This window comes from Calliopsis andreniformis, chromosome 3 (assembly GCF_051401765.1).
Source record: "Calliopsis andreniformis isolate RMS-2024a chromosome 3, iyCalAndr_principal, whole genome shotgun sequence".
NCBI lineage: Eukaryota > Metazoa > Arthropoda > Insecta > Hymenoptera > Andrenidae > Calliopsis > Calliopsis andreniformis.
In genome coordinates, this window is record NC_135064.1 from 20,238,719 (window position 1) to 20,254,002 (window position 15,284).

General features: G+C 40.8%; 2 protein-coding genes across 5 annotated transcripts in view; one reads left to right on the plus strand and one right to left on the minus strand.

Moving 5' to 3' along the window:
* Window positions 1-15,284, plus strand: part of LOC143177146 (zwei Ig domain protein zig-8) — a 368,390-nt gene that overhangs the window by 166,271 nt on the left and 186,835 nt on the right. The gene's annotated exons all lie outside the window — the stretch shown is intronic.
* LOC143177186 (uncharacterized) overlaps window positions 1-15,284 on the minus strand; it is an 87,093-nt gene that overhangs the window by 47,791 nt on the left and 24,018 nt on the right. The window contains exons 2-3 of one of the 2 annotated variants that reach the window (XM_076375010.1): window positions 5,045-5,106; window positions 4,625-4,961 (exon numbers count right to left, since the gene is read on the minus strand). The exons of the other annotated variant lie outside the window; for it this stretch is intronic. Coding sequence (XP_076231125.1) covers window positions 4,876-4,961; window positions 5,045-5,106 — 148 coding nt within the window. The 3' untranslated portion in view covers window positions 4,625-4,875. Of the gene's footprint in view, window positions 1-4,624; window positions 4,962-5,044; window positions 5,107-15,284 lie in introns of those variants that run through there. 2 annotated transcript variants of the gene reach the window in all.

A 15,284-nucleotide genomic window follows, 5' to 3' on the forward strand; every position in this document is an offset into this window, starting at 1 on the left:
TTCGAAGATCTACAACCTAGAGTGTCAGGATCAGAAACTTCCTCTTTTCATTCTCACTTGGTCAAGGGATAAAAAGTTTCAAGAGTACACCACAACTCCGTGAAGCAATATTTCTCATTACGAATAACCAAGATTAGATTACAAGGATCGGGGACGTTGCTCAACGATTCATAGTCGTCGTACGTCGATTTATTCCTTCGCCTCACGAACCCATTAAAAAACTCGTAATCGAGTTTTAATTACCGTTACGACGCTTCGTTACAAAGTTCCCGCCTTGTAAAGAAGGGAAACGAGCTGGAAGGGAAAACTGCACATTCTGTGCGACTCGCGCCGCGAACGCGTACAATTAAATTCCCTATGAATAATTGCTCCTCGAATGAAGCAGTATCGCGTGCTCGATCGACTTCAACTTTTTCTTCCCAGCTCCTTCTATTCTCTATCAGCGACGAGAAAAGAACCACTGAGAGCAAACGATGCGAAAAACTGTAGTCGTGAATATTCATGAATAGTTCACGAAACGATACCCAGCGAAGGATTCTCATAGATCGATCGTCTTTACGCGACGTACCGCGAAAAGTGTTCGCGTGCGCCGCGGCGAACTCTGAAGATGTTACTTTATAGATGAGCGTCATGAATAAATTCCTTTTTTAGTATTTTTCACTTGAGGGGGTCGGCGTGCTGCTCGTATTTGCGCAGGTCGGCAGGGAGGCTAGCGAATTTTCACGATTCCAGCAGTTTATGGATACGAGGTATCCCCTCTTTTGGGTTGTAAACTCTTTTGATGGGCTACGTCGTCGTTACACCCGCGACTCGTCGTAAAGGAAATATTTCGTATCTCAGCTATGTAAGAACAAATGTGCGAGTAGTCTCTCTAGCTAGGAATGAGGGAGGAAAAAAGTACACTGTAATTCAGTTTTCTGCTGAGTTCGTGGGTAAGTAGAAAGTAAAGTGAATGTTATAGCTAATTTAACAGAGCGCAAAGTATCCTTCGAGACAATTTTAGAACCACTAAAGACTTTGGAACACCTGTGATTAGTACTCTCAAGATTACAGCTGGAACGAATGTCCACAGTTGGCTCTTTAAGATCACCTGGAGATAACTTTCATGACGCTATTGTATCGAATATTATTATTCGAGACACTGATGAAACACATCACAAAACATAAAGACGTGGAGATTGTAGAGAGCTTTCAAGGCTCTTATGTGAATGAAGCATAACCCCTCAACGTGGGAGCAGTCTGCCCAACAGTAGTGTAATGCTGCATGTAATTTCCAATTGGTGGAAAAGCTGGACCCTCCTTCGAGGCTGTCACTATGTAGTCGGTCTGGGAAAGTATTGGCATATTTGAGTATTATTCTCTATTTGGGAAAGTATAGTCACACTTCAGAACCATTAGTCGTCTCGCTGGAAAAATAAATGTGCAGACGGAGTCAAAATACAGGGTGATCAATTTATCTGGAAACCCTCACCCTTCCAATACCCATTAGAGGGTTTCCACTTAAACTGATCACTCTGTACATACGCCTTGTCCCAATAGACGTTGGGCCCAACTGCTTTCGCTACACCTCCACTCCAAATGCCTTGACGAGCTGGACTCATCATTCTATGCTTGGATCCATTTTTTCTGTAACGAGTAAGACTCAAATTGAGGGGTTAATTAGTTGCATGAACACTCTAGCCTTGTTGCACAAGCGAAAATGATGCTTGACCAATAACAGTTTTCAGAGTCTTGAAGCACATGAAGCACACAAAATTTAATAACTCCATGTATTGAAGTTCTTTAAATTTCTCAAGATTTCCAGGCCGATGGATTTGCGTGACTGTTGAAAGGATCTTGTAATTGATCACGGCTATACTGTCTGCAAGCAACAACAGTGATCGTCGGAGCGCTCGAAACAGTGTGTATTGTTCGTTCAGGAATTTTCGTTCCGGTTAGAGAGACGAAGATCCTGGATCGCGTGCGCTTCGGAAACACGCTTCTCAACTCGCGTTTCAGGATTACGAGATACTGGAAACTTCGGCTGTTCCATGTAACGGCGTGAGACGGCTTGAATGCGCATTGCGATAGAGAACACTTCGTCAATAAATTCGTTTCCCGATAAATGGTAACGATAATGACCCACAGTTTCGCTCAACACCAAATAATACGACAATACAGATCATATAACAATAAAAAGAGTTCATAGGTGAATACTAGATACCGAAGAACTTCTACAAATTTGTTGTTATTATTATTATTAATCGCTGAAACTAGTAAATATTTATCTCTCATTGGAACTTTTATTTATGAGAGAACAAGATGAGGTATAACAAGGATTCCCTCTATTTTTCTTGCCAATTGCAGTCACCACTTTTAGTCATGAATATTTCTGCCTCTCCGTTTCGCCACCATCCTCCTCCGATAATCCTTTGCATCCCGTTCGTTGTTACGGGAATGGAAATTCTCTTTCGCTTCTCTTAGACGAACTTCATTCACCGACGCGATTCAAGGAGAATCCGTAATATCGCTTCCCGACAAAACCCCTTTCCATTTGGATTCTCCTACGTATTTCGTTCACGCTCCGTAAAACTTCAATGTCCACGTAGGGAATCACGATCGAAGCACGAGCCGCCCCGCTGTCCCCTGGAAAGAAACGCCCGCCAAGGATGGAGTTTACTTTCCTCGCCCACGAAATAAAGCGTTCCTTTGCTGGCGTATTCTTCCGCCGTCAAGATTAAAGAATTTCAGATTGCCTTCGCCCGAGAGTGGACGAGATTTCATCAAATTTTTAAGGCGATCGGATTGAAGCACGCTCGATGATGCTCGGCGAATCGTTCCTTACTGAGTGGATCAGCTCGCGTCTGCGCGACTCGAAAATTCACTATCAATTTTTAAACTCCACTTAACATAAAGCTACGTGACTCCAACGAATGCATTCATCTTCTGTTCTTTGTGATTTGTTATCCCTTGCTGAGAAAATTTGGATACCTTCAGTTTGTTATAGTGGTAGCACGTTCTTCATAAAATACTTTGTCTTTAGAGGAACTTATGCTTAGTAGTATATCATATTTACCATTTTCTTGAAAGTAGTCACTTAGCTAATCTTATCTATAAATACAACCCTCTGAGATCACTTGACCATTCTCGTGTCGAAGGCAGGGGATGCTTAGGTAGTCTTACTGATGAGTCTACTAGCAGGCTCAGGACAGAATGCTTTTCTTTACTCTTCTTTTCCTTTCTCTTTCACAGTTTCATCAACCATCACACTATATTTCTTTGGTATATACTACTCTGAACAGAAATGAAGAATAGACAGCAATTTTAACAGGGTGTCACAGAATTGATGGTACAATCGAAAATGTAGTGATTCTATATGAAAAAATAAGTCGAAAATATTGAATAAAATTCTGTGATATCGTGCTCGGTTTTCGAGAAAATTGAGTTTCAATTTCGATGGAGTACAAGTGCACAGAAATACAGTTTTGGGTGCTTGAACGGTACACGGAATAAAGGGAACACTCACGGTCTGACCATTGTTTCTACACCAAGCTAAGAATATTCCCCTTTCCACATTTATTCCTCAAATATCTAAAACTGTACTTCAGCACACTCGTCCTTGGTTAAAATAAAAATTAATATTCTGAGAAACGAAATATGAAATCAAAAAAAATGTATTCTACATTTTCAGCTTATTTTCATCGTAGCTCCAATAATAAGAAATCAGTTTAATGGCGATGCATTTCAGGTGTAGAGTCGATAACTGGCGTCGACGCCACGGAATATAATCGAGAACAAATCGTAAAACGGTTCCAGCAACGTAACGGGGTAAGGGAAGCTATCGAGTTACGGCGCGCTTACTTGCTTCAACTTCGACCCTAACCGGAGGTCACGTGATTTGATCGTCAGATCGTGGACGTTAGGCAAGCCAGAACCAAATTAGAAAGCGGGCTAATTGCAGGCCGTTTGCACGCCACCGGCAACTGACCGAAATGCTGGAAACAGGACGGTGCCAAGAACGAGCGAGCTCCCAACCCTCGAATTCGTTGCTTGTTCCCGATTTGCGTGAAACTGGTTTTATGGGTTAGACGATGCAGTCTTCGGTCGGGATAGTCGAAGGAAGCTTCAGGATACTGAAGAAGCTGAAATAATTCCCTTAGTACATTTGTTAAGGGTATCTACTTCGCGTAGATTTTTCAGGGAGGAGAAAAACATTTGTAGGTGATTAAAGGAGGAAGGGAATTAGCTAACGTGAAGGGGCTGAGGGAGGCAAGAAGAGGAAGAATAAAATATGGGGTTGGTACTTGAAGGTTTTAAGGGAGGAGGATAGAAGAGACGGAGTAAGGGAAAGTGAGGGAGTAAGAGAGGGAGGGGAATAGGGCAGCTAAAAAAGAAGGGAAGTAGGACAGTGAGGGATTTAGGGAAACTGAGAAAACTGGGAAATTAGATGAGCCAGAAAAATAGAGAAATTAGAAGAGTGGAGGGCTAAAAAGTATGGAAATTAGATAACCTGCAAAAATTAGGAATCTGGAAAATTTAGAGGAACGTGATAATGTTACAATTTTTATTCAAAAATCTTTTGTACCTAGTTTCAATAAGAAATATTATATTTAATGTTTCTGATATAGAAATCACCACAAATTTTTGCAATATCTCTCATACCAAAGCGACATTTGATTCTTCGAGCTCTCGTTAGCTTCGGCGTCAATGGGATGTTTGCGCAATTTACAGAACCCTATTCGCTTCTCTTACTCTCCTTGTATAGTATTACCATTACGATTGCCTAGCTTTATAGACGACATTTCATTCCAGCAGCAAATGTCCGTCGTAACTATTCGCAATGTACGCGTGTTCCATTAGAGACGCGTAGAATCGAGGAACGCCTACAATCCCACCCTATTTCACGAGTGAGATACATAGAACAGGATGATTCCACCAAGAATTCACCAAGCTCATCCTCTCGTAATAAATGAGGACGCATACTAGAGAACACGTTAGGGTACTTCGAATACAGCAAATTACACGTCAAACGTCATGGAAAACGTGGAAATATGAGTGTACTTACCGCGGAAGGAAAATTCTACAAGGCACTTCAGAGTCGAATGATTTAAACCGTGTTTCAACATTCTGCAAATAAAAATAAATTGAAGAATAATCACACTACATACAAGCTACATTAAATAGCACTAAAGAAAAGGAGACATAGATTTAACAACTGTCGCGCAATTCAACGAAACATTTGTTTCAGTCACAGGAATTCCGTCGAGCTACTAGCGGAAATTGCGCGCGTTGCTCGGTCACCGAGCTCGTGGTTTCTTGAATTTGCGCCGCCAGTAGTAAAGGTCGGTCTTTAAACCGTCGGACGAACCATCGTCTCTTTAAGAGTCACGTGCTTTGAAACATTCAGAGCTACACAATCTGGAAACTGCTTGAACCGTTCATTCCCATTATCGAAAGCGCTCGGGTTTTACGCATCGATCGATCCAACTAGTAGCAAAGGTAGAGCTAGAGTCGGTAAAAGAAAACGAAGTCGTAATTCCGCGCAGGTATGTTTCTTTGAAGTATAAGTTATAAAATCTCGAAACACGAAACGCTTACGGGCATAAAATTTAGTTTTTTTACAGGCAGAGAGTTCTGTCCCAGCGATTCGTGTTTCTTTCTCGTCTCGTCGCATGGAAAACGTATTCACCTTTCGTTTCACGTGAGATGGAGCATGAATTAAGGTACATTTATGCAACGGATGAATCGAGCACGAGCTGAGCAAATGTTACACATAAGCAGGGAAAAATCATAAATACACAATTACAAATGGTAAAACACTATCAACACGTCGTTACATAAATGGACCTTCAAGGTGCGAAGACATTACTGTCGTTAATGTGTTACGTTACATACTATAGCAGATTCATAATGCGACCTATGATTCTTCCTCTATTTTAGACCTATTTTGCTATAAATTTGCTATAATATGTAACATGATTCCACGTGACGTGACAGTAATATGTTCGTACCCTAATGTCTTCATACTCTTAAGATCCTTTTATGCAATCGACGAGCTCAGTACGAGCTGAACCGAACGATTACACGAACGAAACACGTATTGATAGTGTTTTATCATTTGTAATTGTGCATTTGCGTTTTCTTGCTAGTATGTACATTTGTTCAACTCGTGCTCGGCTCGTCGGTTGCACAAATGGACCTTTAAGAGAGACTTCCTCTTTTTTCAGTCCCTTTCATTTGATGCATCGGTTATAAAAGTTGTTGAATAATCCCTGGTAGCGGAAACCAAAACCAATTCATTCGTTCGCGTTCTCCCGGAGATGAGATATTGTGCTCGCGGAATGCTCGCTGCGAAAGGAAAAGTCCATAGGTGTAGTGTCTTCCTTGGGGTGAGTGGCGACCTACATACCATTCGGTGGCGTTCGTTTTAAGAAGCGAGGGTGGAGCGTCTTTGCGAGGACGATGAAAAGAAAATCGCTGCGCGCCTAAAGTCCCGAGAAGACACTAACGCACTACAATGAAAAACTCGTATTCTGCGCACTTTGACGAACTTTAAAGCCGCTTAAGGAATTTCTCGTCCCTCTTCGTGAATCTTCGTCGACACTCGTCGCGAAGGTCTTCTTACACTTCTTTTGTTCCATTCATCACTCTGCGCGAAGAAAAAGTAATTGTTTTGAAATATTCGTTTCTCTCTTTTACTGGGAGAAAATTATGCGCTGTGGAGTAGGTCTCTAAAAAACTATAAGTTTCTGGTTGTGTTTTAGTCGTGAGGGGAAATTTTGTGAAGTTATTTTCAAAATATATGTTCCAAATATCGTGTTATTGATGTATATGAATTTATACGGAAGACTTGGAAGTTCAATGCACTTGGAGGTTTTGAAGAAGTTCCCTTTATAAGTGGAAGTCCAAATAGGAATGTCCCTTTAATATGTTTAAGGCTATCGGTCGATACAGGTACCATTTTTCGATTGAGACTTATGATTGGTATGTCATAAATAGTGGGTCGATTTCTTGGTTTCTGTCAAGCTTTTCATGATGCTCATTCAGAATAATGAACTCGAGTTTCAAGAAAACGTTTACCTTCCAGGAAACTTACAACTTGGTCTTTTACTTCTACCTCAAGTTGGATCTGCAAAGTCTAACTCAAAGTGAAACTGTTTCTGCTGTTCCGTCGACTCTTATATACCATTTATAATGATTCTGCTTAACTAAAACTTTCGACGTAGTATTTTTATTTATTCTTTGGCGTGTTAGGATTCTCTTGTATTTGCAACATTTAGGTTAATTATTATTTTATAACTCGTAAGAATTCTAACTTAAATGAGACTTTTGTAGAAAAAGACTTTCGTCAAAATTTATTATTAAAAATAATGAATGTAATTTGTCACAGACTTGTCAACAGACAAGGTAACTGTAAAGGATTTTAGGATTCGTGTGGCCGGTTTTTTAATTAAAACCCTTTGCTACAACTCGACACTATACGCAGTGGCGCTTTTCAGAGCTGAGCTTTAGAAGTCATATGTAGCGCATCAGAGATAACTCAAATGTCCCAAATGCAAATTCGCTGGTCCGTTTGTGTTTCCATTCACCAATGCTATCTGGGAAAATCAATCTGAAAGGAATACTGTGTGTAATCATTGAATGGGTTGACTATAACCTTTGATCAATCATAGACAGACAAATGTAAAATTATAAATACACATGTAGGAATGATGTCATTTAGCCTTTGAGTGTTTCATGTGTGTTTATATTCTCTATAGCATCATCACTTCATCAATGATTATATAAACAGAATAAACCCTCCGATCTTCGCTGAATCATTTTAGATAAGAGGGAATTCAAGTAAAACAACTTGCCTCTTGATCCATAAGAATCCATTAAATAATCGATTAACTCTCACCAGCAAGTCAACGAAAATAGTAATTAACAGACTTAAAATAAGTCATTCAAAATTAACTCATCCTTATTTAATTTCAATATCTGACCCTCCAATTTGTGATATTTGCAGCTTTCAAATTTCAGTAGAACATATCCTCTTGAACTGTTCTGAATATACAGACCCTCGTACAAAATTTCAGATGAACCAAACTCTAGAAAGCAACCTCAACAGCAGCGAACAAACATCTAATATTATTTCATTCCTAAAATATCCCTCACTCTGTAATAAGTTCTAACAGTCACATTACCATCTACAACAATCGTCACTAATAACTAAAATGCAGTTGACGCGACGTTAAAAAATTCGTGGGAAAAAAAAAGTCGATGAAGAACAATCTTGGTAGAATTTCCGAACTTCTAAATGACTTTCGAGCGTAGATGCACCTCTTTCGACCACTCCAATTCCACTCCCGCTTCGTGGCGGTCTTTAATTATCCGGTCCGAGAATTAAGATCACAGTTCATCGCGAAAACTGCTGACACACTCAGCCATGGTACCCGCCAGCACAGCAGTAAGCCGAACCACCGTGCAGACCCTTCAGATCCACTTCATTCAGTATGCGTGCTCCGTTGTTGTTCGACATGGTAATTTGGCACTAGAGGCAATACCATGAAACGCCGCTTAAAACGACGATATTCTCGCGTTCACGCTAATTCTAACTGCATTCGACGTGAAGTTTCTCTATTAAATCTTAATACCCATGTAAATGGGATGCTGAGCCCTTTGCACGGCTGCGTGCGCGTGTATTCCTTGCGAACTTTCTCTTGAAAACGCAAGTGTGTCACCGTACTTCGTTCCTCGATGGTAGAACGACTTAATCGAAGTTCTACGAGAAGTTCGTGGAATCTGAAACACTTCTACTGAATACGTGCATGCATTGGTGGATTCTACAGTTCTGTGGATTGGTTCTCTTTACTAATAAATTAACACAGCAAAAAAACTACGCGTCAGATACCTGTATAGCACAGAGACGTGTGAAAGTCCTAAAAAATTCTGTTCCCTCCAATAAAGTTCTAAAAATCAGTATGTTTTTAGAACGTTTTAAAAGACATTCATAAGACCTCTTAAAGATGTCGAAGTTAAGTCCATAAGACGTTCAGGCATAAAATGGACATAAAATAGACGTCTTCAAGACATCGTGTGTTATCTAGGTATATTTGTTCGTTACACTTTAAAGGGACAATTTCAATTAATTTCTTATTGTAATAGATAGAATCGAATATATTAAATTTTTAAACGTAGAATTCTTTAGTAAAAATGAAACGAGACATTTTTGTAACTCGGAATATGGATTTGCTAGAAAGCTCGAAACTGTTAAAAATTCTGTTATTGAATTATTAAAATTCCCTTATTTCTACTGGCTTTTAGACTTTATTAAAAATTCTTTCTAACGGACATCCATGATAAAAGGAAAAATTCGGACATCTCTCCACTTGAATATGACCGTAGAAAAGGACCCTTTTGTAGAGAATATATCCCTCATATTGCAATGAAGCTTCATTAAAATCCAAATTTTTGGCTCAAATAGAAGAACGAGGTCTCCCATACCTGACGGTCCCGAAAACATGCGACAGTGTGCGTAGACCGATGAGAAAAGCCAATTATATCGTGTTAATATCGAATGAAATGAATATCAGACGTCTGCGCTGCAAATAAACAGTAGCAAAGGAGTCTTAACCTCGTTGAAATATTGCGTAAATGTCTCGTACGTTCCCTGAAATTCGCTTCGATTGCGGCTAGCACGATGAAAAGGAATATTTTCCACGTTTCTCAGAAAATTAAGAAACTTCAATATCATCAAAGATAAACCTAGCCTTCGCGTGCTGGAAAACTTGGGAAACGCTAATGAAAAGATATATTCAAAAGCTTTGCACCATCTGAAACATTTTGCTCTCTTAACTCCATACTCAAACGCTAGTCGCGAATTGTAGGCATAGAATCTAGTGGACAACTTACAGTCGTCTAAGAAAACAATTTCCTTTAAAGTGGAGACCTTGGGCCAAGCCGAAAGGAAAATTGTGCTCTTTCCTTTCCGCGAGGCAGCCTCCTTTTAGACAAGGCAGGTCACTCGTCTTAGTAGAACAGAAAATTGTATTGTTTCCTCTGCGACGTTGACAAAGGCCAGCCGAAGATGCGAAAACAAAGCCAGCTTATTCGCGCACACTGTACATCTCGAGAGTTCGATTGAATCGGAACATCAAAGCATTAACGGGAGAAGAGCTTCGCTGGTTGAGGGGAGGTTAAACTTACTTTTTCTTTTATTGGCAAGAATTTTCAGAGAAATGTTCCGCTGAAGAGGAACACGTTTAGTTTAAGGATTCTTTATACTAGCATTCAATTATAAAGATACTGAACACTCAGATATTGTCTTAATCTCTTATCTTATAAAGAATCACATCGTGATACAAACTATGTCTTAAGTATTCCAACAAATGCTACGTCGTCAAAATTAAGGAAGGATGAATGAAAGTATACGTAAGATTAAGGAGTTAATCTCTCTACAGCAGTAGAGTCAATCGCCGTCGTTAACTTTATAGTCGGTGTTATAACGTACCTCTTCCACTGTGGGTCCTCATCACAACGAAGTAGCATTATTCGTCTTAAGTCTCGCTTAAGAATCAGTTATCGCTAGATAGAGCAACCACGCTGGAAAAAATTATCCCCGTGTTTTATTGTAGCACCAGAAAGGACATTTTAAAAAGGCATATGCCACGCTCTACTTGCGCGGAACACGATTTCCTGAAACGTCTTTGAGCAATGAAAACGTGCTGGTGCTTGCAACACGTTCATCCAGGACGAAGGCTGACAGACCACCGTAAGCTACGATCCATGAACGTGACAATTTCCTCCTGTTTTCAAAGCAAAAAGTATCGCACCTTTCCTGGCAATACCGCCCAAAGCCACGAACGCGAAAGAATGGTGCTTTGGAAAACAACAGCAGGGGAAAACACGTTATTCACGTGTCCAGTATCAATGAGGGATGAAAGGAACGCTTTTTGAGAATGTCCTCGCGTTTATGGGTACCGTTTCGTAAACCTGTTTCGTTTCTACCTACGTTTGATATTTCATGCATCGAAAACTGGACAGAGAGGGGAATCTAGTTCCACTGGATGCTTTTCATATTTTACAATAGCGGCAGCTCTCACGTTCGTTTCGTTGAACGTGGTAGCCGCCGTTGTATGCTGATGCTCCGATTATGGAGTTTATTTCTGCGGAATATTTAAATGCTGTGTAATAATTTTTCTTCTGTCCCCTTTTCTGATTTATCGCAGCGTGGACCTGAATTTTAATTAGAGTAAATTGGGCCATGGATATTCTTGTATGTAAATCTCAGAGATTTTATTTTTGTTTCGGTCAGAAGAATTAATCAGAATTTTTGGAAAAATATGGAGGTAGTAAAAAATAATGAACTCTATTTTGTACGAAATTGTGGCTTCAAATTCCTTTTTTTTTTTTTAGTACACTGGGAGCTAGAACATTCAATTTCCAACCCTTCGATATTTAATCAAATTGTCATAGATTTTCTATAGTAGTAAACCCGAAATAATAAAACCTGTGGATTATATTGTTCCTTATAGTAATTATGTTAGAATGAATAATTTGGAAACAGAATGTCCGATTTGTTCCACTGTTCAATAAAGAAAATTTCCGTGGATCGTCGTAAAAGTCAATGTTGTAAAGTCATCACGGTACAGGCGGACGGAAGTAGATGAAATTTTAATACGTTTTAGTGTTACGTTCACTCCTACTGGATACTAAATTTCCCATAAAAGCTGGGACAAAGTGGAGTGAAATACTTACGGCAGTCAGCCCCAACGATCAACACTCCGTGCACGCAATTTGAACCAACATAAGTTTTAAAATATCGCAAACTTTCCAAAGTTATGAAGACGTAAAGCCCGCTGTCGACGTGCTCTTTCGTAAAATTTGCAACGTCCACGTCCACGCCCATGAAATTTTCAATTACACTCAATCCTTCGGCCATGGCTAAACAGAAATCGTCTCGTTTTTCTGTCGGCGCTCGTGTGAGCAAAACTTGACTCGCCATGGATATAAATGCATCGACGCTGTCGTATTATTGCATAACTCCGTAGTTAAAGTACTTACAGTATCGTTAAATTGCTAGTTATACTCGAGCTTAAATAATTCGACAGCTATAATACAGTTTCCATAATTTCACAGCTAGTGATAGTCGAATTTTATCATAATGAGAGCCATGGCGCATCTATCACAAATACTTGAGATAAAATATTGCAGTAAATATCACTTTATGGGGTTATTTAAAAACAGGTATTAAACAAAATATATTTTAAGAAGATAGATTTACCATGAATTTAGTTTAATTAATTCTAATATTGATAGTCAGAAGTAAGGAATCAAAATACGTACATGTGTACCATAAAAGAGCCGCGATTTATCCACCCTTGCTCTATAATGAGGAAAGCTGAGCCAAGGGGAAACTGAATTAATTGATGCGTCAGATGACTGTAGAACAGACGAAACTTTCTATTTTACAGATTATCTCTCTGACCCACTTACCATGTTCCATATACGCTTTCCTGTTACAACATAATGAAACACGTAACTAAATTCCGTAAGGAACATTGTAGACATTCTCCTGCCAGGAAAACAAGAACATCGAGTCTGTTAAGACTCAAATACACGTCCCTCGCCAGCAAAGGGTTAACTGTTGTCTCTTCCTCCCTTAGTCCAAGTCAGATACAGAAATCGATATCCTTCACTTAGCCCCCTGAGGAAGCAACGATAAAGAGGGTTAAGATTCCTGGTTCGATGGCGCGATTTAGCGTTCGCACGAGCACATCGCGCCATCCTCTGTTTCAGAATGTATGGCACGACCAACTCGCCCTTTCAATCCTATCAGCCACCTTTTGATATCCATATAGAGTGCACGACATTAGATTTCCCATCTTTGGGCCGTGACTTCCGCTATTGTTCCTTCCCTGCAGCAAATGTCCTCGGACTTAGAACATTTAAATTCGCGGCGGGTCGCGACTTCCCTGCCGCTCCTTTCGACCGTGGGGGCTTGATTTCGCTGATTCAATTGTCCCTCCGACCCCTCGCCTCGTCTCGAGGGCGCATCACCCCCTCTCCTCTCCCATTCTCTTACGTCTCGGTCTTCTGACCGATGTCTTCGGCGGGGCCACTCTTACGCGCTCTATCGACCTGAAAACTTCGCGCTCATTGATTCTGCCGGTTCAGCAGCCCGATATCGCGCGACCTGTGTTCGACAGAACCTTTTAATTTAATTCTCATTCATCGATCTACCTTCAAGCTTTCGTTCTTACCTGGTTTACCATGGATCTTACGATGATCGATCGTCAGAGGAGGCTAGTCCTCTTTTTGGAACTATGTGGTAGCCATTTAAGTTGATGTAAGGAGAATCTGGCAAGTGGGATTGTCATAGAAATAAAGAATTTTTATTTGGTAGGATACTATTTATTATTTAGCATTCTGTGATCTACAGCTGTAGATATTAACCAAATACAAGATTAGGAACTCAATACAAGACGGAACTCAAATACAAGATTAGAAAGTGTTTACTGTAACTCATCCACTCGACTCAAGAAGGTCCCAAGACTCCCAAAAAGTAACAACACATTCCTCATTCACAAAGCAAGGGGCCCAGAGTTCAAGCCACCCTCAGTAGATTTCAATTTCACCGAGTAGTCAAGAATCTCTCAACTGGAGGGCAGCGAATTCCACGATACACGTGGAACAGGGAGAGGCAGTAACAGGGGGAGCATTCCCAGCCATCCATACGGCGCGCTGCGAATTCCCTGGCTGATAAGGTTACGAACGGAGTCATCAGATAAAATGATTCCGACAGAGCGACGAAGGCCGCGCGAATACGTTAACGGGGCGAGAATAGTCGGGTTCCCGCGGCGATATCGAACAGATAGGACTTCACGGTTCAAAGGGCTCTCGAGTTCGAAGGGGGGGTGAAGGAGGGGGTGGGAGAAGTGACCCAGAACCGTGTCTGACGGCAGGTCTAACGCGAAAATAATGAGACCTGTAAACCGGAAGCTGCTCGATATCGGCGACAAGATCTCACGTGCACGTACCATCTATCTTCTATGCTATCGCTGCGCGATGTGCTGTTCTAGACGCGCGCTGGTTCGCTCGCACCCGCGCATCCACTAACGCGCCTGTGCATCGTTACACATGCTTAACGACGATTCGTTCCCACGTTTGTGTACGCGGGCAAATAGGATGGATGATGAGTGTACACGTGTTGGGTCCTGGGGGCTTCTCGTGTGCTACAGCGTGATGTAATCTATGAACATGTTCAGGTAACGTGGAATAATGTTTCGTGTGTAACATTTATGGTTTTGTGTTGGATAATGTTACCACTCTTGTCTGGCGATAATTAATGGAGGTCGAAGAATTAAAGTAGGGCATTTTTGTTATTCAATATGTGCGCCTAACAGCAGTCGCCAATCTCTTTTGTTTGGTATTTATTTCGTGGAAGTCTTGGAGTTTTTTCGTGAATGAGAAGCTTCCCTAAAATAATGCACCCTGTATAGTTTTATACAAAATCGAGGGTATTTGGTTTCACAGATGGCTGTGTGTGTTTCTCGTCTATTTTTGCTGCTTAGAGACAGCGTTGCCGAGTTTGTATGTGTAAAAGGGAGTCCTGACAAATCGTCTATTTCTGAGAATGCTGAATCCTTAAGAGCATTGTCCTACTTTTAGGATGTATTTTCAGACTGTAAATCGCGGCGGAGGGGTGTCGCAGATATTAGTCACTCGGAAAATTTCCTTGCTTTTTTACTTTGCCATTTCCTTGGGGAATTTGACGCTCGAAGAGTCACAAATGACAAGACTTGAAACGAGCCAAGCCTGAGGATTAAAAACGAAAGCCTAATCCCCAACAATTTTTCAAGCAAATTCGTGCTCACAGAATCTACCTCCTTGGAAGCATCTGTTCGATTTAAGCTTCCAATTCCGAAGCTCGAACTTCGTTCCACTATTTCTCTGGCGATAGGAGAGGGCACGAAATTAAAGTTCACCGCGCCATCCTCAAGGACGTCGCAGGATAACCCCGAAATCCCTTATCAGTCGTATTTTACCCCGTGCTGAAGTTACAGTTTACAAGCTTGTTTACATTCGAACTGGCATGATCTGATAATTTTTACATCCCTACGTATACAACCTCCGTTACACGAACACTGGAGTTAGTTCCTTCTTCCTTGTTTGCGTAACGCGTACAACGGGTTGCAAGCTCAGGCAAACACACACGAATGCCCCGATCCATAATCCTCCATATCCGTGCTGCGCAAACAGTATCGCTATGAGCTTTCGTCTATACGCAGACGTTTGAGCTGTTTATTTGCAAAAAGGTACGC